Source organism: Sylvia atricapilla, chromosome 6 (assembly GCF_009819655.1).
Source record: "Sylvia atricapilla isolate bSylAtr1 chromosome 6, bSylAtr1.pri, whole genome shotgun sequence".
Taxonomy (NCBI): Eukaryota; Metazoa; Chordata; class Aves; order Passeriformes; family Sylviidae; genus Sylvia; species Sylvia atricapilla.
The window spans coordinates 9,394,176-9,420,049 of NC_089145.1; the positions used below are offsets into that span (position 1 = coordinate 9,394,176).

At 64.6% G+C, this 25,874-nt stretch overlaps 4 protein-coding genes across 6 annotated transcripts; 2 read left to right on the top strand and 2 right to left on the bottom strand.

The window, feature by feature from the left end:
• Positions 1 to 270: 270 nt before the first annotated feature.
• APLNR (apelin receptor) lies at positions 271 to 1,721 on the bottom strand. The gene has a single exon (XM_066322246.1). It carries the CDS (start codon positions 1,629 to 1,631, stop codon positions 516 to 518), a length of 1,116 nt encoding a protein of 371 aa, XP_066178343.1. The 5' UTR covers positions 1,632 to 1,721; the 3' UTR covers positions 271 to 515.
• Positions 1,722 to 4,445: 2,724 nt separating this feature from the next.
• On the bottom strand, positions 4,446 to 8,647 carry P2RX3 (purinergic receptor P2X 3). Of its 2 annotated transcripts, none has more exons than XM_066322249.1 (12): positions 8,268 to 8,647; positions 7,316 to 7,451; positions 7,144 to 7,215; positions 7,006 to 7,072; positions 6,450 to 6,543; positions 6,291 to 6,368; positions 5,952 to 6,093; positions 5,294 to 5,376; positions 5,113 to 5,206; positions 4,951 to 5,016; positions 4,696 to 4,773; positions 4,446 to 4,588 (listed from the first exon to the last, which is right to left on the bottom strand). In XM_066322249.1, the coding sequence occupies exons 1-12, from the start codon at positions 8,405 to 8,407 to the stop codon at positions 4,466 to 4,468; spliced, it is 1,173 nt and encodes a 390-aa protein (XP_066178346.1). In that variant the 5' UTR covers positions 8,408 to 8,647; the 3' UTR covers positions 4,446 to 4,465. The 2 variants fall into 2 exon arrangements, with proteins under 2 accessions (XP_066178346.1, XP_066178345.1); XM_066322248.1 differs by having other exon boundaries at positions 5,294 to 5,424; positions 8,268 to 8,646.
• A 590-nt stretch (positions 8,648 to 9,237) lies between these two features.
• On the top strand, positions 9,238 to 15,884 carry SSRP1 (structure specific recognition protein 1). Its single transcript, XM_066320617.1, has 17 exons — positions 9,238 to 9,364; positions 9,851 to 10,010; positions 10,222 to 10,407; positions 10,584 to 10,689; positions 11,166 to 11,356; positions 11,423 to 11,653; positions 11,743 to 11,846; positions 11,956 to 12,084; positions 12,244 to 12,465; positions 12,548 to 12,620; positions 13,012 to 13,150; positions 13,234 to 13,279; positions 13,955 to 14,078; positions 14,459 to 14,629; positions 14,862 to 14,944; positions 15,068 to 15,248; positions 15,498 to 15,884. The coding sequence occupies exons 2-17, from the start codon at positions 9,957 to 9,959 to the stop codon at positions 15,564 to 15,566; spliced, it is 2,109 nt and encodes a 702-aa protein (XP_066176714.1). The 5' UTR covers positions 9,238 to 9,364; positions 9,851 to 9,956; the 3' UTR covers positions 15,567 to 15,884.
• A 1,765-nt stretch (positions 15,885 to 17,649) lies between these two features.
• TNKS1BP1 (tankyrase 1 binding protein 1) lies at positions 17,650 to 25,754 on the top strand. Of its 2 annotated transcripts, none has more exons than XM_066320618.1 (11): positions 17,650 to 17,908; positions 18,034 to 18,658; positions 19,353 to 19,425; positions 20,198 to 21,430; positions 21,698 to 23,778; positions 23,898 to 24,213; positions 24,435 to 24,564; positions 24,648 to 24,784; positions 24,946 to 25,112; positions 25,224 to 25,289; positions 25,470 to 25,754. In XM_066320618.1, exons 1-10 carry the CDS (start codon positions 17,815 to 17,817, stop codon positions 25,282 to 25,284), a joined length of 4,917 nt encoding a protein of 1,638 aa, XP_066176715.1. In that variant the 5' UTR covers positions 17,650 to 17,814; the 3' UTR covers positions 25,285 to 25,289; positions 25,470 to 25,754. The 2 variants fall into 2 exon arrangements, with proteins under 2 accessions (XP_066176715.1, XP_066176716.1); XM_066320619.1 differs by having other exon boundaries at positions 17,651 to 17,908; positions 23,901 to 24,213.
• Positions 25,755 to 25,874: the final 120 nt, after the last annotated feature.

Below are 25,874 nucleotides of genomic sequence, written 5' to 3' on the forward strand. Positions count from 1 at the left end.
CCCCACGGGGTCAAATACCCCCATCCCCATGCTGCAATATTCCAAAGGGTTGGGATGGAGGTATTCCTGCATTTCCCAAAGTGTTGCTGAGGAAGAGACCAGGAGAATCTGTCCCACGTAGAGACCCCCCCATAGCGCACACACATCCCCCCCCCCAAACACACTGCGCCCTCACTCACAGACACCCTAAAACCCAGCCGTACCCCCACCCCTCCATCCTCCCGCCGCATCCCCCCAGCCCCCCCGAGGGAACTGCGCACACCCTGCTCCTTTTTTTAACCAAAATTCATTTATTTGTCACAAAACACAAAGCTCTGGGGGTATCGGGGGAGCCGCCCCCGCCTGAGCCCCCCAGGGGCTCCTCCCCGGCTGTGCCTCAGTTTCCCCTTCCCGCGAGCAGGGCTTTCCAGCGGGGGATCCCCAAAGCAAGCCAGGCTTTGGGGAGACGCGGAGGTGGAGGGGGGTCCCCCCGAGTAGACCAGCTCGGGAGGCGCCGGGGGCGGTCGGGGAGGGGTTCAGGCGCGGAAGAGCGTCTCCTGGGTGGCGGGGTCCAGCTTGCCCCCCGGACCGGGACCGCCCTTGCCACCGGGGGGATGGCTGTGCCCCGAGGAGTAGCTGGCCGAGCGCTCGGGCCCGGGCCCGGGGGTCCGGCAGCAGAGGAGGGCGGCGCAGGCGTGGCGAAAGCGGGGGTCGAAGAAGGCGTAGAGGAAGGGGTTGAGGCAGCTGTTGATGTAGGCGATGCCGGTGCAGTAGGGATGGAGGTTGTTGAGGAAGGTGTGGAGGGCGCAGGACCAGGGCAGCACCTCCAGGTCCATCAGCACGTAGAGGGTCTTGACCAGGTGGAAGGGCAGCCAGCAGCCCCCGAAGGCGGCCACCAGCACCGTGATGATGGTGAGGAGGCGCTTGCGCTTGCGGGGCCCCTCGGCCCGCTCCCGGCGGAAGTGAGTGGCCACGGTGCGGGCGATAAAGAAGTAGCAGGTCAGCATCACTGCGAAGGGGGCCACGAAGCCCAGGGCGGTGGAGGAGAGCCCCAGCCCCACCTCCCAGGCGCCCTCCGTCCCCTGCGCCGCCAGGTCCCCGTAGTCCATGTAGCAGGTGATCTTGGTGTCCCCGCCGAGGGCGGCCGCCCGCCGCAGCACCAGGGCGGGCAGGGCCAGCAGGGCCGCCAGCAGCCACAGGGCCACGGTGGCCAGCAGCCCGCTGACCCGCGAGCGCAGCTTGGCGGTGGCCAGCGGCCGGACGATGGCCAGGTAGCGGTCGAAGCTGAGGCCGGTCAGGCAGAAGACGCTGGCGTACATGTTAACAAACACCAGGTAGCTGCTGACCTTGCAGGCGGCCGTGCCGAAGGGCCAGTGGTAGCCCAGCCAGGCGTAGGCGGCCCACAGGGGCAGGGTGACCACGAAGGTGAGGTCGGCCACGGCCAGGTTGGCGATGAAGGTGTCGGCCGAGCGCCGGCGGTCGCGGCCGCCCTTGAAGACGGTCCAGAGGACCAGCCCGTTACCGGTGGTGCCCAGCAGGAAGACCAGCAGGTAGATGGTGGGAAGCAGGGCCAGCGAGGGGCCCCACTCGGTGTACTCGCAGTCCGTATCGTTGTCGAAGCCGTAGGTGTAGGCGTCCGTCGCCTCCTCCATCCCGGCGCTGCTCCGCTCCGCTCAGCTCATCCCGGGCTCACTCGCTCCTCCGGCCCCTGAGCCGCCCGCGAATCCCACCGCGTTACCTCCCCTTCCTCCTCCTCCCAGCCCTCCTCCTGGAGGGGACGGACAGGACAGGGCAGGAGGCAGGGCCGGCGGGGAGCCCCCGTGGGAAACTTCACAGCTCCCCCCACCTCCATCTGGCTCCTGCCCGGGGGGTTTTACCGCGCTCTCACCCGCGTGTCAACGCGCCGACCCCCGAGATAACCCCGGCCCCGCCGCGCCCGGGGGGTTGGATCGCCCACCACGACAGCGCTCCGTGCTGGGGTCAGGGCAGCGGCGCTCGGGAGCTCAGGAACGGGGGGGCTTCAGCCAGCATTTGGGGTTTCACCTCAGGGCGCCGCATTCAGCGCCGGGGTGTCACACATCGGGGCTGCATTTCGCACGGGCAGTGTCACATCGGGCACCTGGCAGCAGGGGGGGTCGCACTGGGGGGTGGTGTCACACTGGGAGGGGGAGGGTGTGCATTTGGCATTTTGCATTTGGCGCTTGGGATTCCCCGTTTTGCTCCCCGCTTTGCCCCGCTGTGCACACAGTGGTGGCTCCGGGGGGTCCCCCAGCGCCGGGGCCCCACTTGGGGCACAACATGCCGAGGAGATTCACACATTTACCGAAAATCCAGGGCGGGGAGGGGGGTTCTGGGACTCCCCACGCTGTAAAAAGATCACTTTAGAGCAGCAGCTGCCGCAGGACCGGCTGCTGCCCGAGCTCTCGGTGTATCCCGGCTCCGCGGGTTTCCCATGGAGCCGGACGCCGCAGCGCTGAGCCAAGAGAGAACAAACTTTCCCCCAGCCAACAAGTGGTGGGACCGTGGTCTGGGATTGTGCCGCTGAGACGGAACTCTTACAATTCCAGCTCTGGGGAAAAGAACCGAAGAAGCCGAGTGAGACTTCGTAGAGTGAGGTCTGGAGAGCCCCAAGTCCCCTGGGACACGCAGGGGATCTGGGCTGGGGGCTGGGCTGGGGCTGAAGGGGGGGATTCAGCATGGGACAGACTGTGGAAAGGGGCAGGTTTAACACCGGAGTGCAGGGACGGAGGCTGGGAGGGGCAGAGAGCCCCCGGGACCCCCCGCCGGCTCAGTGGGGTCTTTCTACCAGTAAAGAGGTGTAAAGGAGGGATGTGGGGGGAATTGAGTGGCTGAAACTGGGGGGAAAAGTTCACAGGGGTCTCCAAAAAGAGACAGAATGGTGTAGGGGAGAAAGGGGGCTGGTAAATGGGGGTGCAGGTTGTGGGGGGGGGGCACAGCAGCACCGAACACTCAGAGCTGCAGCGACAGTCGGGAGAATAAACAGGGCTTAATCAGGCTGGAGATAAGGAACGATCCCGTATCCTGGTCCAGGCACAGCCGGCTTGCGGGGAGAGAGGTATAAACCCAAAAACTGCTCAAACTGCTGACAGAACTGTGAGGATGCCCAGTTCCGGTTCAAATCCCAAGCTGGAATGCAGAAGGGCCGGAACCCCCTAGTCCCCCAGTGCAAGACGCGACTCGAACCTTTCTGCTAATTAAGAACATTAACAGGGAAACACCGGCACTGCTAATGAGCCCCCCGGGATGGCAGCGAGGCTCCCCGGGCTGCTCCCGCCCTGGCCGGAGCCCTGTTAATGAGCAGGACCGCTAATGAGCAGTTCTGTTAATGACTATTAATAACAATCCGAGCTATCTCTGTCCTAATTGAAACACGGCACAAGTATTCCTTTCCAGCCGCCACACATGGATCCGTTTCCAGTTTCTTCCCTTTCCAAAAACTGCGGGTTGAGTGTCCCGGTCACCCGCTCGCTGTCCTGGAAGCTGAGATGGCTCAGCCTCGGTGCCACCCAGGGGGTCCCATTGATCTCGGCGCGGGGAAGGGTTTGGGGTGGCCACGGGTTGTGGGTGGGTGGCCAGGGCTGGGCTGATAAGGACTCCGTGGGGCTGATAAGGAGCTCCGCTATCTGCAGCGGGGGGAGGACAGGAGCCGCTCTCCCTGAGGGGCGGGGGCTGCCCTGGGCACCAGCGAGGGGCTCCGGGACCCTCGTTCGTCATTCCCAGGAATGAACCCCAGGACTTGGCACCAGCGGCTCCCCTGGGAATAAGCCAGGCTCACGGCGTCCTTGCTGGCTCTGCAGGGGCATTGGGGTGGGAGCCCCCACGGGGTGGGATGAGGAGCCAGACCCCTTTCCTCCCGAGCAGGAAGGGCAGCGCTTGACCCTGCACGAGGAGGGATCCGGCAGCTTCTTTCGAACCCACCAGTTACATCCGACCGAGGAAGTGACATCCCTAGGGCACAACTCCTGTCCCTCGGTGCCCCTTCCACGGGCAGCGCTGCGGGCACAGCGCTCCTCCTGTTGGCAGCTCCCCCCGCGGTGTCCCCCGTCCCAGGGACAGCACCCTGACCCCTCTGCTGCCGCACCCTGCCCCTGCCCGGGTTTCGGCCCCCCAAAATCACCCCGCACCCCCCCAAGGCTGGACACGAGTGGGTGCTGCGAGCCGTGGGTTTATTTGGGGAGAGGGGAGGGGGGTTGCAGCCCCCGGCATGGGGTGGCAAGGACAGGGAGGTGCGGGGGCCAAGGACAGGGCCGGGGCACCTCGTATGGACACTGGGGACACTGAGATGTACTGGGACAACCCGGGGTGGGCACTGGGGACAGTCAGATGCTGATGGGGCTCACAGGGATCAGTGGGAACTGGGTGAGCAGTAGGAGCCCGACGGGGGTCGCGGCGAGCCCCTCACCAGGCCATGGGCTGCCCCACAGTGTGGTGCACAGGCGGGGGGCTGCCCCATTGACCCCCGGGGCTAGAGGCCGAGGGAGAAGGTGCCTGAGTCGGTGGATTGCTTGTCCCGGGAGCTGGCCTCCAGCGCCCCGGGGGGACACGCCTTGGGGCTGGCAGGGGTGGTGGGCAGGACAGCCTCCGACACCTGTGGGGCAAGGGACAGGCGCTGGGTGAGTCACTGCACTCCGGGGGGGGCGATCGAGCCCCCCGGAGGTGTCCCCATCCCCAGGGCACCCTGGCCCCGTGTCTGACCTCCTCGAACTTGCGGGCCTTGTAGTGCTCAGCGCCCTTGAGGAAGTTGAGCAGGATGATGTCGCACAGCACCGTGCCCTGGGGGCAGCAGCGTTGGGGTGGAGGGGGCCCAGTGTTACGGAGCACCCTCGGACCCCCAAGGAGCCAGGCCACTGGCACCCCGCTGCTGTGCTGTGTCCCCACGCCCCATGGGGATTTCCTCCTTTTGCCCTGGGAGGTGTCGCCACTCCGGGGCTGAGAACATCCACAACTCACCACACCAATGGAGGTGAAAGCAGCCACCGTGTTGATGAGGGTGGGGACAATGCCGAACTTCCCAGCCTGGGGGAGCAAAGCTTGTTGGCCAAAGTCCCCAATCTTGTTGGCCAGAGTCCCCAAACCCCCTGTGATCCCCCAAATCCCCATCCCCACACATACGCTGCCATACACCAGGACATCAAAGCGGATCCCAAAGGCCTTGATGAGGGTGCGGCGCTCAGAGCCGTTGGGCCAGCGGTAGTATCTGGCATGCCTGCAGGGACACAGGGACACAGGGACATGGGGACAGGAGCCATGCCAGGCAATGCACACCCCTGTGCCATGCATGTCCTGGCCATACCTGAAGTTGTATCCAGGGGCAGGGGTCCGGGCCAGGCTGTCCAGGCGGGTGAAGGAGTAGCGGGGCAGGCAGCGCTCCCAGGCCTGGTCCAGGTCACACACCCACCCGATCTTGATCCCCAGCACCCCCCCCTGCCCCAGCCCTGCATCAGCACCACAGACCCTGGCCCCATGGTGCCAAGTCCCCACAATTTCACAGTCCTGCATCCTATGTCTCCATGCTCTATATCCCACATCCCACATTCTCATCTCCCCAAGCTCCACATCTCCCTGCACCCCGTATCTCAAATCCCCATGTCGGTACACCTCATGCCCCACATCCCAAAGTCCATGCATCCACATCCATGTCCCTGTGTCAAGCCCCACATCATCACCGTGTGTCCTGTGTACCTGTACCCCCATGTCCTGTTCCAAACATCTCTCATCCCTGCATCCCATGTCCCCATGTTATGAAGCCCATGTCCCCATCCTCCATGTCCACTTCCCACCACTCCATATCCCCCCCATCCCATTTCCCATGTCCCCATGTCCCACATCCCATGTCTGCGTCCCCCAAATCCCATGTCTCACATGCTTACATGTTTGTACCCCTATGTCCCCCACATCCATCCCAATCCCTCCCCTCCCGTGCCTCCCGTGTCCCCTGTGTCCCCGCTCACGGTGGCAGCCAGCGCAGGGAAGTCCTGCCCAGCCAGACGTGCCACATCCCCCAGGCGCAGGATGGGGCACAGGGGCTGCAGCTGTGGGTGGAAGCGACACCGGCCCAGCTCCGTCCCACTGCCAGGGGGCGGCAGGTTGGTCCTGGGGACACAGAGGGACACGGGGGACATGGAGGGATGTGCCATCAGGCAGCAGTCTGGGATTCATGGACTCCCATCCCAGTGTCCCCCCACCATCCTGTGCCTGTGTCCGCATGTTCCCTGTCCCCATGTCCTTGTGTTACACCATCCCTCTGTCCTCATGTTCCCCTGTGTCCCCTCGTGTCTCGGGCTACTCACTTCTCAAAGCCAAAGAGCGGGAAGCGGATGCTATTCTTGATGAGGAGGGTGAAGTTCTCAGCTTCCAGCATGACGGGGCTGGAGAAAAGGGGGTGACGCTGGGGACACGGCAGGGAGCATGTCCCCTGCTCCTCCCCGTGTCCCCCCAGCCCCACTTACACGTCAACAGTGTCCACCTCGGGCGGGCACCAGCCCTGGATCTCGCAGGAGCGCAGGGTCGTGTTGTAGGGGACGCAGCGCCCTGTCAGCATCCCTGGGACCCCTAACCCCTGTCAGCACACCTGGGACCTCGGACCCCTGAACTCTGTCAGCCCCCCTGGGACCCTTGTACTCCCGTTAGTACCCCCGGGGGCATCCCTGAGACCCCAGACCCCCGTCAGCACCCCTGGGACCCCCGGACCGCTGTCAGTACCCTCAGAAGCACCCCTGAGACCGCAGACCCCCGTCAGCACCCCTGGGACCCCCAGACTGCTGTCAGTACCCTCAGGAGCACCCCTAGGACCCCAGACCCCCGTCAGGACCCCTGGGTCCCTGGAACCCCATCGGCACCCCTGGGACCCTGATACCCCAGCTCCTCCAGACCTCCAGCTCCTGCATCAGAACCCCGAGCTCCCGCCCAGTCTCCAAGCTCACCTAGTGTCCCTCACTCCCGCCCGCGGTGGCTCCCCCCAGTCCTCCCGCCCCCCCAGCCCCCGGTATCCCCGGGGTCCCTCACCGTTGCTCGTGCCCGGGCTCAGCTCCCGGCAGTCCCGGTCCGCCGAGCAGTGGAACGCGGCTTCGCTCTGCGGGGCGGGGGTCAGCGGACGGGGGGCTCATCGAGGGGTCCCCCCGAGCGCCCCCTGCCCCCCCGCACCTCCGGGCACACGCCCTGCGCCTGGTCCTCGGTCCGGATCTGCTTGGTGACCACCACGAACACCGAGGTGCCCTGAGGGAGGTCGCTGTCACACGACCGGTCCGGGGGGTGGAGAACTGAGGCGGGGATGGCCCCGCGCCCCTCAGCGACCCCTCCGGCCCCCGGTCCTCACCTGAGGGGGCGTGACGTAGTCGGCCGTGTCCATCACCTGCCCCGCGTAGCGCCCCACGCCCTTCACCTTGGTGACCACGGAGGACTCGATGGCGGTGTCCCGCACCTGATACGCTTTCTCATGGAGGAACACCCAGCTGGGACAACACCGAGGGTGACGCTGGGGATAGCCACCCCCCGACACCACCGGCATCCCCCGTGCCCCGCCTGCCCCCACCCGGGGGGGTACGCCCCGGACCTGCCTGTGACCCCCGGCCCCCCGGAGCTGTCCGCGTCCTGACAGCCGCTTGTCATCCGCCGGCCGGTGGCTGCTGTCACCCCGCGGGAGCACTCGGGGACAGAGACCCCCTTCTGTCATCCCCTGGGGCCGAGCGGCTTCTCTGCCCCTCGGTGTCACCCACACTGTCCCCTTCCCGTCATCCACCTGAGATTCTCTCCTGGCTGTCCTCCTTGTGTCACCCGTAACGACACCTTACTGTCCCCATCGTGTCACCTGCGCTGCCACCCTCCTGTCGCCCGCACCGGCACGCTCTCTGGCTGTCCCGCTTGTGTCACCCGCGGCGACATCCTCTGTCCCGCCTTGTCAACCAGGCACACTCTCCTGGCTGTCCCCATGGTGTCACCTGCTCCGGCACACCTAAATTCCCAGCCCTGACACATTTTGTCACCCGGTCTCCTGTCCCTCCTCTGCTCCATCACCCCCTACTCCCGACCTGGCCACCCTCTCACCCCGCACCGCCACCCGGGTGTCCCCAAGCTGTGACCCCACTGCCACACGCCGTCGTCCCCCATCACCCTTGTCACCCCCGGGTGTCACCTGCAGCAGCAAGTGGGAGTCACCGCGCTGCCGCGGTGCCGGGAAGAGGCTTCGGGGTATGTCCCGGGGGATGTCCCGGGGCGGGGTGTCCCAGAGGTGCCCTGGGGTTGTCCCGGCGGCTGCCAGAGGCGCTCACCCGACGAAGTAGGCGAGGATGAGAAGCTGGACGCCGCGGTTGACGACGCCCACCACCCAGCTCTTCACCACCACCGACTTGGTGGTCTCGTAGGAGAAGAAGTCGCTCACCCAGCGGGTGCGAGAGCCCGAGAGGGACATGGGCAGCGCGGGGGGCGGCCGGCGACGGGGTTACGGGCAGGGCAAGGCAGGGCTGCGGGCAGGGCAGCGGCAGGCAGGGCTGCGGGAACGGAGGGTGATGCGGGAAGGGCAGGGCAGGGGTGCGGGCAGTGAGCGGGGATGCGGGCAGGGCAGGCAGGGCGCGGGTGCAGGCGGGGGTACCGGCAGGGACACGGGCAGGGTGCGGGTACCGGCAGGGTGTGGGCAGCACCCGCAGGGGTACGGGCGGCGAGGGCGGTGCGGGCGGTGCGGGAGGGCGGAGGCGGGGGCAGGGCGGGGGACGGGGGCGGGGGCACGGCCTGGGGGGACGGGAGGGGTCGCCCCCCCTTCCTGGAGCGATGGAGGGATGCAGCCGCGATCCTTCCCCGGGGTCTCCGTGGTGGGGAGCCCCAAATGGGGGACACATTTGGACACTGAGGAGCCCGGCGTTGGGGTGCACGTGAGGGGTGCGCCCCAGACTGGGGATGCCCGGTTTGGGGAGGACACCCCTGCAGGGAAGCGCGAGGGGGATACCCCGTAGGTGCGGTTTCGGGGATGCCCTGCTCTGGGCAGCCCCCATTGTCCGGTTCCAACACTTTGGGGCGCCCCGGGTTTGGGGAGGGGGGGATTGTCCCCACACGAGGTGACGTCACGGGGCTCGCCCGCGCTGGCCAATGGGGTCCCTCCCCCTTTCTCTCTAGGGTTCTGGGCGGGGCGGAGCGGCGGCCGGGGGGCGGGGTCGCGACCTCTCTAACCCCGCCCCCACCGGTGGGCGGGGTCCTCTGGCGAGCTGCGGTGCCGCCCGCGGTGCGGCGGCGAGCGCTGCACGGCTCCTCCCCTTCGCCAGGGGGCGTCAGCGCGGACCGGCGCTATGGCGGAAGTCCGCGCGACTTCCGGCGGTGGCGGCTCCGCGCGGTTCGCGCTGCGCAGGCGGGAAAAGCGGCGGCAGCGGCGGCGGTGGTGCGGGGGGGCTGGGCGGGCTTGCCCAGGGGATTGGGGAGGTGTGTCTGGATGTCGCAGGGGGGAACCCGGAGTCAGGGGAGGCCGGGCTGAGATGGGGAACAGGCCTGAGATGGTAGTAGACTCGGGGCCGGGAGGCAGGCCTGGGGTTGGAGAGAGGCCCGGGGGGCGCTTGGGAGCTGAGGCCCGGAAAGAATTTGGGGTGCGGTGGGTGGTTTGGGGTGCGGAGAGGCCGTATCAGGCAGGGGAAGGGCAGGGGAGAGAGATGCGATGACACAGCGGTGGCCTCGAGGTGCAGGAAGGGGTGGCCCTGGGGCCACAGCACATCCGGGGAAGGGGGCGAGAGGGGCCGGGGGTCGCCGCAAGAGGCAGCGTCCGGGGCTGGGGATGGGAGCGCTTTGGGAGGGTGAGGTTTGGTTTTTGGGGGCGCTGGGGAGGGCCAGGAGCCTGTCATCAGCTCGTGCCTCACCCGCTGTCCTCCCACAGCTGCCGTGACTGATTCCTCTGCCGCTGCCCCGGGCATGCCAGGCTGGGGGGGCTGCTGAACCCCCCCTGAGCTGGTCCCCGTCCCCTCCCACACCCCGCAGCCGCCATGGCCGATACGCTGGAGTTCAACGAGATCTACCAGGAGGTGAAGGGGTCCATGGTAAGTGAGGCGACATGGGGATGGCCGCAGGGGCACTTCCTGGGTTGGGGTGTGGATGAGGGGAGCAAATGCTGTGTGGTGAGGAGGGTGTGGAGGATGAAGCTGTGGCCCGTTGGTGGTAGGTTGGTGGTGTGGGTATCTGGAGGGCTGTACCCAACATGGCCGTGGTTCCTCCATGGACTGAGTCCCCTCACGCCCAATTGTCCCACAGAATGATGGGCGGCTGCGGCTGAGCCGGCAGGGCGTCATCTTCAAGAACAGCAAGACAGGGAAGGTGGACAACATCCAGGCCTCAGAGCTGGCCGAGGGCGTGTGGCGGCGCGTGGCGCTGGGGCACGGCCTCAAGCTGCTCACCAAGAATGGCCACGTCTACAAGTACGACGGGTTCCGGGAGTCGGTGAGTCCCTGTTCCTGCTCCCGCTGCCTTGGCCCTGTCCTAGATCAAGCTGTGCTCCCTGCCAGCCCCAGAATGGCTCTGCTCCCTCCCATCTCCATGCCTAGGAGCTGTGTCTCACCTGGGGCTCTGGGCACTGGTGGTTCCTGATGGCGTTCCCTCCCTTTTGTCCAACCCAGGAATTTGACAAGCTTTCAGATTTCTTCAAGGCCCACTATTGTCTGGAGCTCGCAGAGAAGGATCTATGTGTGAAGGGCTGGAACTGGGGCACGGTGAGGTTTGGAGGTGAGTTCCAATTGCAGCCTAAAGCCATGGGGTGGGATGTTTCCACCAACGTGGCTGTTCTGGTGCCCCAGCCATTCCCTTAGGAGCAGCTGCTTTCTAGGGATATCCTTGGGGACAGTGAGGAGATTTGCCGTCTCAGGAGAGCAGGAGGGCCCTGAATCCCAGGGGCCTGTGCTTGGTGTAGAATCTGCATGTGTGGCAGAGCTGCCATTCTTCAAGGAGCCAGAGGAGCTGGTAGATGTGCCTCCAGCTCAGGGACCAGGACATATGGGGTCAGACAGTTCCTTTTCCTGTGTTTCTGATCAGTGCAAATTTCCAGGGATGCAGCCAGAAGGGAGAAAGCCTGGAGATTTTGGAGGGTGGGAATGCAGTAATGAGAGCAGAGGCACTTGCTGGGTTTTGGGAGAGGAGTGAGACTATGGCTGGAGATGGGATTTGTGGGGCACAGCTCTGAGCTGGCTGTGACATCCCCGCAGGGCAGCTTCTCTCCTTCGACATCGGGGAGCAGCCGGTGTTTGAGATCCCGCTCAGCAATGTGTCCCAGTGCACCACGGGCAAGAACGAGGTGACGCTGGAGTTCCACCAGAACGATGACGCCGAGGTCTCACTTATGGAGGTCCGGTTCTACGTGCCCCCCACGCAGGAGGACGGCGTGGACCCCGTGGAGGTGCGTGGGCTGGCAGGAGGGCGGGGGCTGGTAGCAAGGGACCCTTTTTGACCACTTCCCTCGCAGGCCTTTGCCCAGAACGTGCTGTCCAAGGCAGACGTGATCCAGGCCACCGGAGATGCCATCTGCATCTTCCGGGAGCTGCAGTGCCTGACGCCGCGTGGGCGCTACGACATCCGCATCTACCCCACCTTCCTGCACCTGCACGGCAAGACCTTCGACTACAAGATCCCCTACACCACCGTGCTGCGCCTCTTCCTGCTCCCGCACAAGGACCAGCGCCAGATGTTCTTCGTGGTGAGTGGGAGTGGCTCAGCTTTCCTCCGGAAGAGCATTAAGGGTGCTTTGGTGGGGTTTTGTGTCTTCACCTCCTCTTCTCTTTCCAGATCAGCCTGGACCCCCCCATAAAGCAAGGCCAGACACGCTACCACTTCCTCATCCTGCTCTTTTCCAAGGATGAGGACATCTCCCTGACCCTCAACATGAATGAGTGAGCTCCCCCAATGCCACACTGCTTCCCAGACCCCTCCCTGGATCCTGAGGGAAGTACTTACCCCCTGGACCCTGTTCTCACCTCTGCCCTCCTTCCCTCCACACAGGGAGGAGGTGGAGAAGCGCTTTGAGGGGCGGCTCACCAAGAACATGTCGGGGTCCCTCTACGAGATGGTCAGCCGAGTGATGAAGGCACTGGTGAACCGCAAGATCACCGTGCCTGGAAACTTCCAGGGGTGAGTGGTGGCAGGGCCAGTCTCTCTCTTTCCACCTCATTCCCATGGCCAGGGGGAAGGGGCTCTCTGTGTGATTCGTGCTGGGGAGCAGGGTCTGTCTACCAGGGCTGGGCACAAGGAGGATGTTTGTCCCCGGGGATAGCAGTGTTTGTCCCGCAGACACTCTGGAGCCCAGTGCATCACGTGCTCCTACAAGGCCAGCTCGGGGCTGCTGTACCCTCTGGAGAGGGGCTTCATCTATGTGCACAAGCCCCCCGTGCACATCCGCTTCGATGAGATCTCCTTTGTCAACTTCGCCCGTGGCACCACCACCACCCGCTCCTTCGACTTTGAGATCGAGACCAAGCAGGGCACCCAGTACACCTTCAGCAGCATCGAGAGGTGGGTGTGGGAGTGGGGCCAGCCTGGCTGTGCCTGCCGGGGCTCCCCAGCAGCCCTGGCCCAACTGTGCCCTTTCCCACAGGGAGGAGTACGGGAAGCTCTTCGACTTCGTCAATGCTAAGAAGCTGAACATCAAGAACCGGGGGCTGAAGGAGGTATCAGCCACACAGGGCCGGGCTCGTGCCCACTGGCGCTAGCGCTGCCTTCTCCCAGAATCCAGCTGCTTTTCCCTCTTTTTTTCACCTCTCTTTTCTCTCCTTGCCCTTGTAGAGGAAAAAGGTCCGTGCGATATCCCTTCCTCTTTGTCCTCCTCCTCCTCCGGGTGCAGGTTTCCTGTGCATGGCTGTGGTGGTCTCTGACTAACCCAGTAACCCCAGCGTGGTGTGCGAGGGCCCCCATAACCCTCATAACTGCTCTGCCCCTCTCTCTGGGCCCTGAGGGGGGGAAGGAGGGGATGTGGACTTGTCTGTCCCCTGCCCTGTGCATGCCCAGGGCCGTGTTCCAGTGGCGGACACAGGGAGCAGCTCTCATCCCACCTCTCCACAGGGAATGAAGCAGAGCTATGATGAATATGCCGACTCTGATGAGGACCAGCACGATGCCTACTTGGAGAGGATGAAAGAGGAGGGCAAGATCCGGGAGGAGAATGCCAATGACAGCAGTGATGGCTCTGGGGAGGAGACAGGTGAGGCCTGGGGCTGGGAGGGGCTGCCAGGATGCTCCTGCTCCCCATGATCGGAAGCACTGAGCCCTCGCTTTCTCCTCCAGATGAGTCCTTCAACCCTGGAGAAGAGGATGATGACGTGGCTGAAGAGTGAGTAGAGGGCAGGCAGGGCTCTATCCAAAAGCCCTATAGGAAGGTGCTGTTCTAGGGCTGTGTGAACATTGAGAGATGCTCACAGTATGACTTCCAAATATCCAGGAAACAGAACACAATGAGCCATGTTCGTGGAAGGATGCTCCCCTGAGGGCTGTTAATGGGAGCAGGGCAGCTCCAGCCCGGGAAGCCTCAGGGCTGTGGTGTCTGGGGGCAGCTCTGAGGCTGGTGCCCTCGTGCAGGTTTGACAGCAATGCCAGTCATACTGTGGCTGTACACCTGGATTTTGGAGTGTACAGCCCTGCATTTGGGAATGTTGGGCATCTGGTGCAGTTCTGGGCTCACTTCATTCTAATGGCATTAGGCAATATGAGAGAGTTCTGGAAGGGCTCCTGGGGAGACCTTGGCTGCACTTTTCAGGAAAGTGAACAGTTTAGGAGGAGGGTTAAAGCCCCAAGCTGGGGTGAGGATGGCTGGGATTTGTGGGGGGAGCTTGAAGCCGAGCCCTGGCGCCAGTAGAGCTCCAAATATCCAGGAAACAGAACACAATGAGCCATGTTCGTGGAAGGCTGCTCCCCTGAGGGCTGTTAATGGGAGCAGGGCAGCTCCAGCCCGGGAAGCCTCAGGGCTGTGGTGTCTGGGGGCAGCTCTGAGGCTGGTGCCCCCGTGCAGGTTTGACAGCAACGCCTCAGCCAGCTCCTCCAGCGGTGATGGCGACAGCGACCGTGACGACAAGAAACCGGCCAAGAAGGCCAAGATCGTCAAGGACCGCAAGCCCCGCAAGAAGCAGCCAGAGGTGAGGGGCTGCTGGTCAGGGGAGCAGGACGAGTTCCTGGAGCAGGACTGGGTGGGTCACAGCCCCACCTGAGCTGCCTCACCTCAGCCTCTGCAGCACTCACCAGCGCCAGAACTGTTGACCAGGCCTGGTGTCACTGCCTCCAGATGGGTCCAGGCTGAGCCTCTCCCAAGGGCATGTTGTTCCCATGCCCAGCCTATCATGGCTGTTGTTGGGCTGTTTTCCAGCAGCCTGACCCCCAGCTGTGACCCCCCTTCAGCCCCTCTCCCAGGGCTGCAGCTGGATTGCTGGGGGGTGTGGAGGCGAGGCGAGCAAAGCCTGCTCCTGAGGTGTTGGGGGAAGGGTGCATCGGGGTTTCATGGGTGTTCTCCACCTGCCAGAGCAAGAAGGGGAAGGACCCCAATGCTCCCAAGCGCCCAATGTCTGCCTACATGCTCTGGCTGAATGCCAGCCGGGAGAAGATCAAGTCGGACCACCCTGGCATCAGCATCACTGATCTGTCCAAGAAGGCCGGGGAGCTCTGGAAGGCCATGTCCAAGGAGAAGAAGGAGGTGAGGGATGGGAGGCCCAGGGCAGAGCTGGGCCTGGTACAGGAGGGGAAGACAGATATGCAAGACCCTTCCTTGCTCTTGGAAGCCTGGAGCTGCACAGGTGGGCAGTTGGAAAGGGGTGGGGACATCTTCAGGCTGGTGAGCTGGGTGATCAGAAGTGGGAGCAGGGTGGGGTGCAGGAGGATGGTGGAGTAGGAAAGGGGACATTGCTGACCCTGTGTTCTGGCTGCAGGAGTGGGATCGGAAGGCAGAAGATGCCAGGAGGGACTATGAGAAGGCCATGAAGGAATACAGCAAGGGTGACAGCCACAGGGGGTGAGTGTGCTGGCAAGAGGCTGGCAGGGCTTGGCCCCCAAAAATCAGGCTGTTCCCAGGGCCAGTGCACTGCCAGCTGGGTAATGCTGCTCCTCTCCCCTCTGCCCACCCAACCCCTTGCAGGGAAAGGTCGAAGAAGAAAAAGAAGAAGCAGGAGAAGCTGGTGAAGGGGAAAGGGGACAAGAAAGGCACCACCTCCAAGTCCGCATCCTCCAAGTCCCCGGCTAAGGGCACGAGTGACAGCTTCAAGAGCAAGGAATTCGTGTCTAGCGATGAGAGCTCCTCTGCAGAGAGCAAGAAGGAGGTGGGGGTCACAACTAGGGGAAGTCCTAGTCCCTCGTTCCTGGGGAACAGCTGTCTGGGAGGGTCCCAGCTCCTCTTCCATCGGTAACATACCTGTGGTTTCTGATGGAGAGGCTGGGTCCTTCTGGTACCTCGTGGTACTTGGACATTCCTCGAGGTGTCCCCAAGTCACCACCCTGTCCCTGCTGTAGTGGGGGATACTGCCCTGCCTTCATTGTCCCCTGCTGACCTCTTTGTCCCCTGCCTGCAGGACTCAGAGGACGAGGGAGCTGCCAGCCCACCTCCCAGCTCAGAGGACTCTGCATCCGGCTCGGATTAGCCCCATCCCAGCTGGCTCCAGGCTGGATCCCAGGTCGGGAGAGGACTGGGCAGGCCGGCCCCACGGAAGGGAACAGGGTCCTGGGCTCTGGATGGCTCCCACCTCGGAGCAGGGCCAGGTTCCCCTGTCCCCCCAGCACCCCGTGGTGGCAGGAGGTGCCAGAGGCTCCTCAGTCCTTCGCCTTTGTATCCCATCAATTTATTTTTTCTAAACACTTGGATTTCTCTCCTTTCCTTCCCTCGTTGATTTTTTTTTGTGTTTTTTTGTATTTTGGGTCTGTTCACATGGCAACTCGAGTTGAATAAAAAAAAAAACCCACTGATGGTGTTTGTGTGGGTGTGGGGCTGGCTCCCCCATCCCTCCTTCCTTCCTGCAGCCATCCGGGAGCTCATTCCCCTCCTTGAACCGATTCCAGGACTGACTTCACTCTCTCCCCACCCTCCATTAGCGGCCCCCAGCCCCTGCTAAGCCATCAGGGCACCTAATTACAGCCCCTCGCTCGATCCTGATGCCATTTGGGGGTTTTTCTACCTCCCTCATGAGGGGGTTGATCCGATTAAGGCCTGTTTCCCCTCCGGTGTTGATTGCAGCCGCTTCCCGGTCTGGAACCAGCCCCGAGGGGACCCCATGGCTGCCTGTTCCCTCCTCCTTCCACTGCCTTTACTGGCACCGCTGGGATGGGGCTATGGGGAAGCAGGAGCGCCCCCCAGGGTGGAAGCCGCGCGTCCCCGGTGGGCACAAGGGACCCTGGATGCCCCAAAAATGTGAGGGGGCTCTATTGTCACAGCAACCTCCGCCTAAATATTCATTACTGCCCCTCTGACAGCAGACCCACGGTTGGAGGACCCCGGGAACGGGATAATTTGCAGCTGCGGGGGGCGTTGTGGGGTGTCCAGGGCGTTCTGGGCGGCTGTTCCGGCGCCCGAGGGTGATTCGGGGAGCGCTGGAGGTCTCCTGCCCCCCGACCCCGGTTTGGAGGACTCTCTAGCCGCCCCTCTCTATGGTCCGCCCGCCACGCGGCGCCGCTCTGCCCCACCCCTCTCTGCCATCGGGGGCGTGGCCGGGCCGCTCATGAATATGGATGAGCAGCGCCGGTGGAGGGTGAGTAGGGGTCTCTGTGCCGGCATGGGGCTGCGGGTGATCGGGATCGTCCCGGGCTTGTGGCGCCCGCCGAGGGACCAGGCGGCTTCGGTACCGACGAGCAACATGGGCCCGGGACCCCCGAATTGAGTGGGGGGCTTCGTTGTCATGGGGACGGCGCTAGGCCGTGGTCGCGGCCTACTCAGCTACTCGATCGGAGGCTTCGTTGCCGCGGCAACGAGGCTAGGCCGCGCTGGCGGAGGACCCCGGGGGGCCGGACCCGCATCCCGGGGCCCCGCCGCCATCCCGGGCTGGGAGACGGGCCCGATGGTTTCCAGATGTGGCTTGTGGCGGCGGCTCCCCCGTGGAAGGGCAGAGGAGGGGGGTCTCGGGGAGGGTGGACCCCGGCGGGGCAGGAGCGAGCGAGGCGAGGAGGAGAGGGCGGGGGGGGCAGGGCAGGGGAGAGAGAGGGCAGGGCCGGGAGGAGGCACCGAGCGGGTTTTTCCTGTCCCCGCAGCCCCGGTGAGTCACGGGAGAGGCGGCGGCAGCAGCGTGAGACCCGTGGGGACAGTAACCCCTCCTCCCCGTCCGCTCTGCGCCCCCCACGTGTGTCCCCGGCCCGCCCCCGACATGAGACTGATGTGGGGAAGGTGAGTGGGGCACCCGCGGCCCCTGAGAGGGGCTGGCCGAGGGTCTCGGGGGACCGGGCGGTGCCCCTCGGGCTGCCGGGGGCTCGGTGGGGGGCGCGGGTGACCTGGGCAGGGAGCTGAGATGGGGACTTGGGCAAACTCGGGACCGGATCGGCGCTGGGGAATTGACGAAGGTCGGTGAGAGTGACACGTGTGTGTTGGGACAGGTTAGCGCAGGGTCAGACAGGTAAAGGAGGGGCCCCACGGCGTTGGGGGGTGTATTGTGGGGTCCGTGTGGTTACCGGCAGGCTGGGGCCGTGTCTGGCTCTGCTGCCGTGGCCAGGCTGGCTCAGGTGAGCAGGGCCGAGGTACTAAGGGTGGCACCACGGTGTGATCACCGTTTGGCACAGCTGGACGGGGCTTGGCACAAGGCCCCACAGGTGGTTGGGTTCCCCCAGGCTCGGGGCGCTCCCCAAAACGATTCTCCGTCTCCCCCAGGGGCTGACCCCGCGCCGTGCTGCCCACGTCCCCGTGTCGCCATGGCGTCCCAGCCGCAGCCCTTGCCCCCCGCCGTGCCCTGCGCCTCCCCTGCCGGCACTGGAGGGGCCGGGCTGGCCGGCAGCCCCGATAAAGGTCAGTAACCCGGGCTGGGGGGGCTTGGGGCAGGGGATTGCTGGGGCAGCCCCCCAAGGGCTGTTCCCAGTTGTGGGGGGCCGCATCACTCCACTGACCCCATTCCCCTCCCTTGCTCTCTGCAGGCAGCGTGCGCCCCAAGCCCCCGGTGCGGCCCAAGCCCCGAGTGCTGCCCAAGCCGGCCGTGCCCGCCAAGCCCCCGGTGCCACCCCCCACGCCGGGCCCGCGTCACCCCCGGCCCGAGCTGCCCTCGGCCGAGAAGATGAACCGCCTGGCCGGGCCCCAGCCCTACAGCGGGGCAGGCACGGGGGGGCCCCTCCGGCGCCCCTCCTTCACTGTCAGATCACCCGAGACCCACAATGGGAAGGGGCTCTCGTCGTCCCTTGTCACAGGCACCGAGCAGGAGGTGCCCCCGGCCCCGCCAACCCCCTCACGCAAGGGCCCAGCACCTTTCAAGGTGACGCCAGTGCCGGTAGCTGCCAGGCCAGAGCGGTTCCCGGGCACCACCGTGGAGGAGATCCTGGCTAAGATGGACAGCAGGGAGGGCCCAGGCAGCCCAGACCGGGCCTGGCTCTCACCCTTCTGCACCGACCCCTCCGCCCGCTTTGGTTCCAAGACCTTCACTGCCTTCCGGAAGCGTCCCAGCGGGGAGGCAGATGGAGACCCTGCCAGTGAAGTCCCCCAGATGCCCCGACCTGCAGCAGGAGAGCTGGGAATGGGGGATGATGGACGCCCTGTGGCTGAGATGAGGTGAGGGCACAGGGACCGACGCTGTGAGGAGTGGGAGTGGCAACAGGATATATCACTCCCTCGGTGTGGGTGAGCCATCCCAGGGCTGGGAATGTAACGGAGCTGAGGTCTGGTCCCGGCTTCCTCCCGAGCCGCAGTGCCTCGAGCTGCCTCTGTGGGAAGGCTGGGGCGGCTGGTGCCAACCTCAGAATGGGCTGTCCCAGGCCAGGAGCTGCCTGTGGGCGGGCTCCAAGCCAGCCCTTTGGCTGGGAGTAACAGGCAGGGGGTTGCTCCCCCAGGAAATGCTCCTGATTTTCCAGCCTTGCTATTTTTTCACTGCTGGGCCATGCTAGGGCACAGGGAGCAGTCAGATCGGCAGGACTCCCAGCTGCAGGATGTCCTGGGCCAGGGCCAGGGCTTGGCCACACTCCCGAGAGCCGGGCACCTCAGGGAGCGCTGGGCGGGGGCTGCTCTGAACCAGAGTGTGAGAAAGTCACTCCCAAAGGACCGAAAACTTTCCGGAAGGGGAGCTGGAGGCACTTTGCCTCCTTCCCTTCACAGTCCAAGCCAGAGACTGTGCAGCTGTGGCAGGGCCTGAGCCCTGTACCCTGCATCCTTGAAAGGTGGTTTGGGGCAGGGGTGCTTCATGGGTGGCAGGAGAATGGCACTGGGGCACACAGTGGGATTTACCCGCCGTCCCCTTCTGTCTCTGCAGCAGTTCCCCCCCAGCTGGGCCAAGCTGTGCCGGGGACCCCTGCGGACGCCGGAGGCCGCCATCCCCTCCTGACGTGAGTGCTGGCCTCGCCCTCCGGCGCCATGGCGGCTCCGCTCCTGGGCTCTCTCCTTCGGGGCTCTCCTGTCTCCTCCGGGGCTCCCTCTCTGTGGGGTGCGTGTCTCTCTTTCTCCTTGGGGTGCTGGCTGCCCCTTCGTGGGGGGAGTCAGTGCCCCCTGTGCCGAGAGCCCGGTGTGGGGCCCGGGGGTGTGGGGGTGGAGTGTGCCAACACTGGTGCCAGGCGTGGGCAGGGAGCAGCCATGAGTCACCAGCTGGGGTTCGGTGACCCAGCAGGTATGTGGCAGGGCAGGCCCTACGGGCACCCTGCCAGCCACTTTCCCCGTGCCGTTTGCTTGGGGCGGTGACCAGGACACCGGGCCACGGTGACACTGCTGGTGGCAGCCTGGGCAGCGGCACCAGGTCACCCCAGCAAGGGGGTAAACAGTGGTGGTGCTGGGCAGGGGAATGCAGGTCACAGGCAGGGCAGGGGGCTGTGCTGGGGGTTCTGACTTCTTCCTGTTTCATTTCTTCTCTCCATCTGTCCAGGCGTTGCGGGGGCAGCGGGGGGCCGGGCAGGGAGCAGGGCTGGGGCACCGGGAGCCGCCCTGGCTGAGTCACACAGGAGCAGCCTGGTTCTGGCACGCACCATGAGCACTTCCTGCCCTGGGTGCAGGGAGGAGAGCAGGACTGGAGGGGGGGACCCTCCAGAGGTTTGGGGGGCTGGCTTTTTGGATGATGTTTGGAGGTACCTCTTGAGTGACATGACCCCCTACTGGCTTTTTCCACAGCTTTCCACTCTACAGCTGGGTGCCCTCGGACCTCCAGGCTCCCCAAGGCCCCCTACCTGCCCAGCCCCAGGAGCTCCTTTCCAGCCTGCTGTGCCCTCTGCCCCAGCCCCTGGCTCCCCTGATGCCCCGCCTGAGCTCCTGGCCCCCGACTCTCCCACACTGCCCCCTGGTTCCCCCGAATCCCCCTCTCGGCCTCCAGTTGAGGTCCCCGTCACCTCCATCCAGCCCCCAGGCGCTCCCTCAGCCACTGAACCCCAGCTCAGAGTCTCCCGTTCCCCTGGCTCCCCACACACTCCAGGGGAGGGATCCCCTGGCACTGCCAGCCCCCCCGGCACTCCTGAACTGCCCCCGCGAATCACTTGTCCCCCAGGCTCTCCTGAGGCTGCTGCTGAATACTTGGGCTCCCCCAGACCACCCGTTGCCAAAGCCTCTTGTCCCCCAGGCTCCCCAGAGGGACCTGATGACTCCGCAGTGTCCCCACGGTCCCATGAGGGTCCTGATTTCAATCCCCCTCCCCGGGATGTGGGGCTCCGGCGCTCCTCAGAGGGGGTGCTGCGGCCCCCGCCCACGGGGCAGGGCCTGGGGGAGCTGGGGGGCTCACTGAGTGCCCTGCCCCGGCCTGGAGACCTCCTGTCAGAGCCCTCCCTGGGCAGCGAGTCCGGCTGGAGCCTTTCCCAGTCCTTTGAGTGGACATTCCCATCACGGGGGCCACGCTTGCCAGCCTTCCCTCCCCGCTCCCCCATCCGAGAGACACCTGACTCAGGGCTCTCTGAAGAGGGGGAGTCAGATGGGGAGGCTGGGGCCCCTGGCCCTCCGAAGGACAGCAGGTCTGAAGGATCTGACAGCCAGCAGGCAGAGGGGGCTCCATGCCCAGGGGGTCCCATGGCCCAGCGAGACTCTGAGGGCTCAGCAGAGGAGGAGGAGGAAAGGGAGGCAGAGAAGGATGCTCCTGTGTCCCACTCCTCACTTCACGTGACAAAGCCTGGCCAGGACCCAGCTGAGCCTGAGTCCCCCACCCAGCCCAGCCTCACCACAGCTGCCCCCTTGGATCCAGCCCCTCCAGATCCAGCTGCTCCAGCTGACTCTGCCTGGGCAGGTGATGGCCCCAAGAGCCTGCAGGGTCCCGGAGGCCCAGGCCAGGCTGAAGGGCCCTCGCAGGACCCTGAGCACCACGCCGACCCAGGCTGGCTGACAGAGCTGTTGGCATCACCTGGGGTCCACAGCTCTCCAGAGGTGAGGGGCTCTGTGGGGTTGGTGTGGGCTGGGCTCCTCATCGCTGCCCTCCACTGAGCAGTGGGATGGGACAGGGTGGAGGCTTAGCAGGACTGTGTGCTGAGAGGCAGACCCCACTTGGGATGGGCCCCCACTGTGCTGTATCCCCAAGGTGTTTCCCTCTTCCAGGTCTGCTGCTGTGGGAGCCAGGGTTGTGCCCCCCTCAAACTCCTCTCCTCTTTCTAACCTCCCTCCTCCCTCTAACTCCTCTCCCCTTTTTTCCACCAGAACCTTCTGGGCTGGTCACAGAAGGACCTGTGCAGTGAGTTTGGCATTGGCCACCCTCGCCAGGACAGCACCTTTGACTGGAGCCATCCAGGTGTGTCCGGGGGGAGAGACTGGCCTGTTGAGACCAAGCAGGACCAGGAATTCAGGACCAAATCCAGCTGGGACAACACCCACAACGACAAGGACAGTACTGCCCAGGAGCGCTGGAGCGGTGACTACAGAGCTGCGGAGCTGATGGGAAACACTAAACTGGGCTGCAGCGACTGGTCCCAGTCCGTTGGCACTGGGAAGAACTGCCCGCAGGATCCAGATTTCAGTGCCAGCACAGCCAAGTGGGGCCAGGGCTATGGCAGCACAGAGGAGCTTGGCTCTGGACAGGCCAGCTGGGGCAGTGGCCTTGGCACGGGACACGTCCAGCAGCTGGACAAGGAGCCGTGCTCCGAGCAGCCCACCTGGGCAGGCGGGTACAGCAGCAGGGACACAGAGATGAAGGACAGGAAGCTCACCTCAGACTGGGCCAGTAAATACAGCAGCCAGGATGCTGGGAGCAAGGACGAGGATTTAACGCTGGGCTGGGCTGGCAGATCTAGCACTGGGGATGCTGGGAGCCCAGATAAGGAGTTCAGCCCTGACCAGCCAGCCTGGGACAGAAGGTATAACCCCAGGGACATGGAGAGCCAGGACCGGGAGTTCAGCCCCAACCGGCCAGCCTGGACTGGTGAAATCAGGGACATGGAAAGCCAGGACAGAGAGTTCAGCCCCAGCAGGCCGGCCTGGGATGACAGATCCAGCACCAGGGACACAGAGAGCCAGGACCAGGAATTCAGCCCTAGCAGGCCGGCCTGGGATGACAGATCCAGCATGAGGGATATGGAGAGCCAGGACCAGGAATTCAGCCCCAGCAGGCCAGCCTGGGATGACAGATCCAGCATGAGGGATATGGAGAGCCAGGACCAGGAATTCAGCCCCAGCAGGCCAGCCTGGGATGACAGATCCAGCATGAGGGATATGGAGAGGCAGGACCAAGAATTCAGCCCCAGCAGGCCGGCCTGGGATGACAGATCCAGCACCAGGGACACAGAGAGCCAGGACCAAGAATTCAGCCCCAGCAGGCCAGCCTGGGATGACAGATCCAGCACCAGGGACACAGAGAGCCAGGACCAGGAATTCAGCCCCAGCAGGCCGGCCTGGGATGACAGATCCAGCATGAGGGATATGGAGAGCCAGGACCAGAAGTTCAGCTCCAGCAGGCTGCCTGAAGCCATTGAATGCAGCACCAGGGACCTGGAGATCCAGGATGAGTTCAGTCCCAGCAGAGCAGCCTGGGGTGACAGATCCAGCATCAGGGGCCTTGAAACCCAGGACAGTGAATTCATATCCAGCAGAACAGCTAGGGAAGGCAGGCACAGCACTGGGGACACAGAGACCCAGAATGGGGTGTTGTTCAGCCCCAGTGGGGGTGTCTGGGAGGACAGATCCAGCACCAAGGATGTGGAGGCCCAGGACAGAGAGTTGAGCCCCAGTGGAGGAGCCTGGGATGGGCAGCACAGCTCCGTCACTCCCAGGGAGGAAGAGCAGGAGCTGATCCCAACTCAGCTGAGCTGGCCCGGTGAGGGCAGTGTTGGGCACACCGGGCTGGTCAGGGCTGGAGAGGACATGCCCATCTCCCACCACCCTGATCCCCCAGCCCAGGAGCCCACCTGGGGCAGTGCCCACCAGCAGGAGCATGACAGCTCCAGCAGCAGAGACTGGGCTGAGGAGCTTGGAGCAGCTGAGTGCCAGAACCAGTTCGGTGTCGTTGGGACAGAGCGGGTGCCAGACCCCTGCAGTGCCAGAGCCTTGGATGGCTCCATGTCCGGGGTCCTGCCACAGCCCCAGGCAGGCTTGCAGAGGGGTCTCTCTCTGGACATGGGCAATGCCCGCTGGAGCCAGGACCTTGACAGCTGGAGTATGGAGCCACAGGATGCTGAGGCCAGGCGCCAGGAGTGGGCAAGTGCCTTCAGTGCCCGCTGTGCCGCCCGCAGCCGGGACCTTGGTGCGGGGGAGCAGAGCCTGGGAGGAGACACCGGCGCAGAGCACGGGTAAGGAGGGCACCAGTGGTGGCAGGGAGGGAGCAGCTTCCCCTGAGGCATACGGAGGGGTTTGGGGCAGGGTTTGTGTTATCTGGGGCTAGAGCAACTCTGGGGTTTTGTCTCCCAAGCAGAAGAGCTCCCAGCCCTTCAATGGATGACATTCCAGCTGATTCCTCGGCTGTGAAGCCCCCCCGGAGTGAGTCACCCAGCCCCTCTGAGGAGAAGAGGGCTCCCTCTGAGCCAGCCGCTGCCCCACAGAGCTCCAGGGTCCCCCCTCTTCTGCCAGAGGCTTCCAGTGGGATCCCAATGGACACAGGAAGTGAGGAGCAGCCCTCAGACCACCCAGATGGGGAGAGCTCCACCAGCTGGGAGGAGCGGCTGTCTCTGGCTACCCCCCAGGCTGAGGGGTCCGTGGAGCAGGGGCAGGAATTTCCGCTTCTGGAGGTGAGTGGAAGTGGGGAGGTCCCAGTCGCGCTGTATGGCCGTCGACTGCCTGGCTGTCACAGGACATGTCTGTCAATGGGGCTCTCTGACCCTGCTGCCCTCAGAGACAGCCATGGATTGAGGGCCCCCAGCACTGCTGTGGGGGCTGTGGGTGTGCTGGCTGGGGTGGGGAGTCCCTGTGCTCCCTGTTCCAGCTCTGACCTGTCCCTTGGGCTCGGCAGGACACAGAGCTCCTGGACAGCAGCGTGTTCCGCTGCAAGGCCAGCCTGGGCCGCAAGCGCCAGCACCGGGCGCCATCCCTGCGCCCCACGACCACCGAGGGGGAGAGCTGGATCTTCCGGGACTCCACGGGTGAGCCCAGCAGGGATGGGCATGGGAGCAGGGTGTCTGTCCTGCCACACTGTGAGGGTGACACTGTCCCTGTGTCCCCACAGAGCCCCGGCCAGCCCCGGCAGCGTCCTCTGACGAGGAGGCAGCAGAGGAGCCCCGGAGCCGGCGGATGCGTGGCTCACCCTCGGGCAGGGCGGTCAAGGTGCCACTATTTCCCGGCCTCAGTGCCTCTGCTATCAAGGTGAGTCCCTTGGACTTGTGGCTGCAGGATGGAAGGAAGGGTGGAACACAGGGAAACTGAGGCAGGGTGGGGCTAGGGCCTGGCTAAAGACAGGGAGGAGGCAGTGAGGGGATTTGGGGGGCATAGCACTGTGTTTTTCCCTGACTCCTCTATCCCCTCAGGCTAAGCTGAGGGGTCGCAACCGCTCAGCCGAGGAGGGAACGTCATCAGGGGACAGCAAGGGGACTCCTCCTAAAGACCCCCATGTGCAGCGCTCCAAGTCCTGCAAGATCCCTGGTGTGAGTGGGAAACCCCCGACCTTGCCCCCCAAGCCAGAGAAATCCTCAGGGTGAGTGTGGGGCTGGGATCCTCATGGAGGCAAAAGGGGGGCTGAGGGGACCAGTCTCGTTCGTGGGACTGGTTGCTGGGGGCTCATGCTGAAACTCTGCCAATACCCCAGATCCGAGGCTTCTCCCCCACACTGGCTGCAGGCGCTGAAGCTGAAACGGAAGAAGCCTTGAGTGGGGTGAGTGTGGGATTTGAGCCAGTGCTGGGGACACACCCCCCAGCTTGAGCTTCCCCATGTCCACACTGCTGGGGGTAGATCCCCTCCCTCCTCTCTGCTCTGGTTGGATCCCCCCAGGGGTGACCCAGGCCGCGGGGACCCTGCAGGATGCTCACCCCCTCCCCACTGTGTCACTTCCAGGCTTACTCCCCGACGCTGAGCTGACGGCCCGCTGTCCCCTCCCATGGGGACACACACAGACACACACCTATGCACTTTGTACGAGCTCGCAGGGTCCCTGTCTTCTCAACACCTCCTCCCCATGCCCCTCCATTGTACCCTGTGCCCTTGCTCCTCAAGGGGCTGGGGGTGGGCAGCCCCCTTCCCCTCCCTCCCTGCTCATGTATGGCCCCGGACACTGGGCAACGGGTCCGGCTCGTGGTGCCACTGCCACAGACAATAAAACCTCACTGGTCAGTTCAGAGAGTCCTGGCTCTTCTCCTGGGCCCTGGGTGGGGATCACAGAGATCCTTGTAGAGGGATCTACAAGGCAAACTGCCGTTGCCCACTTTGGGGGTTGGACACCTCCCAAACCCCTCTGTGCCC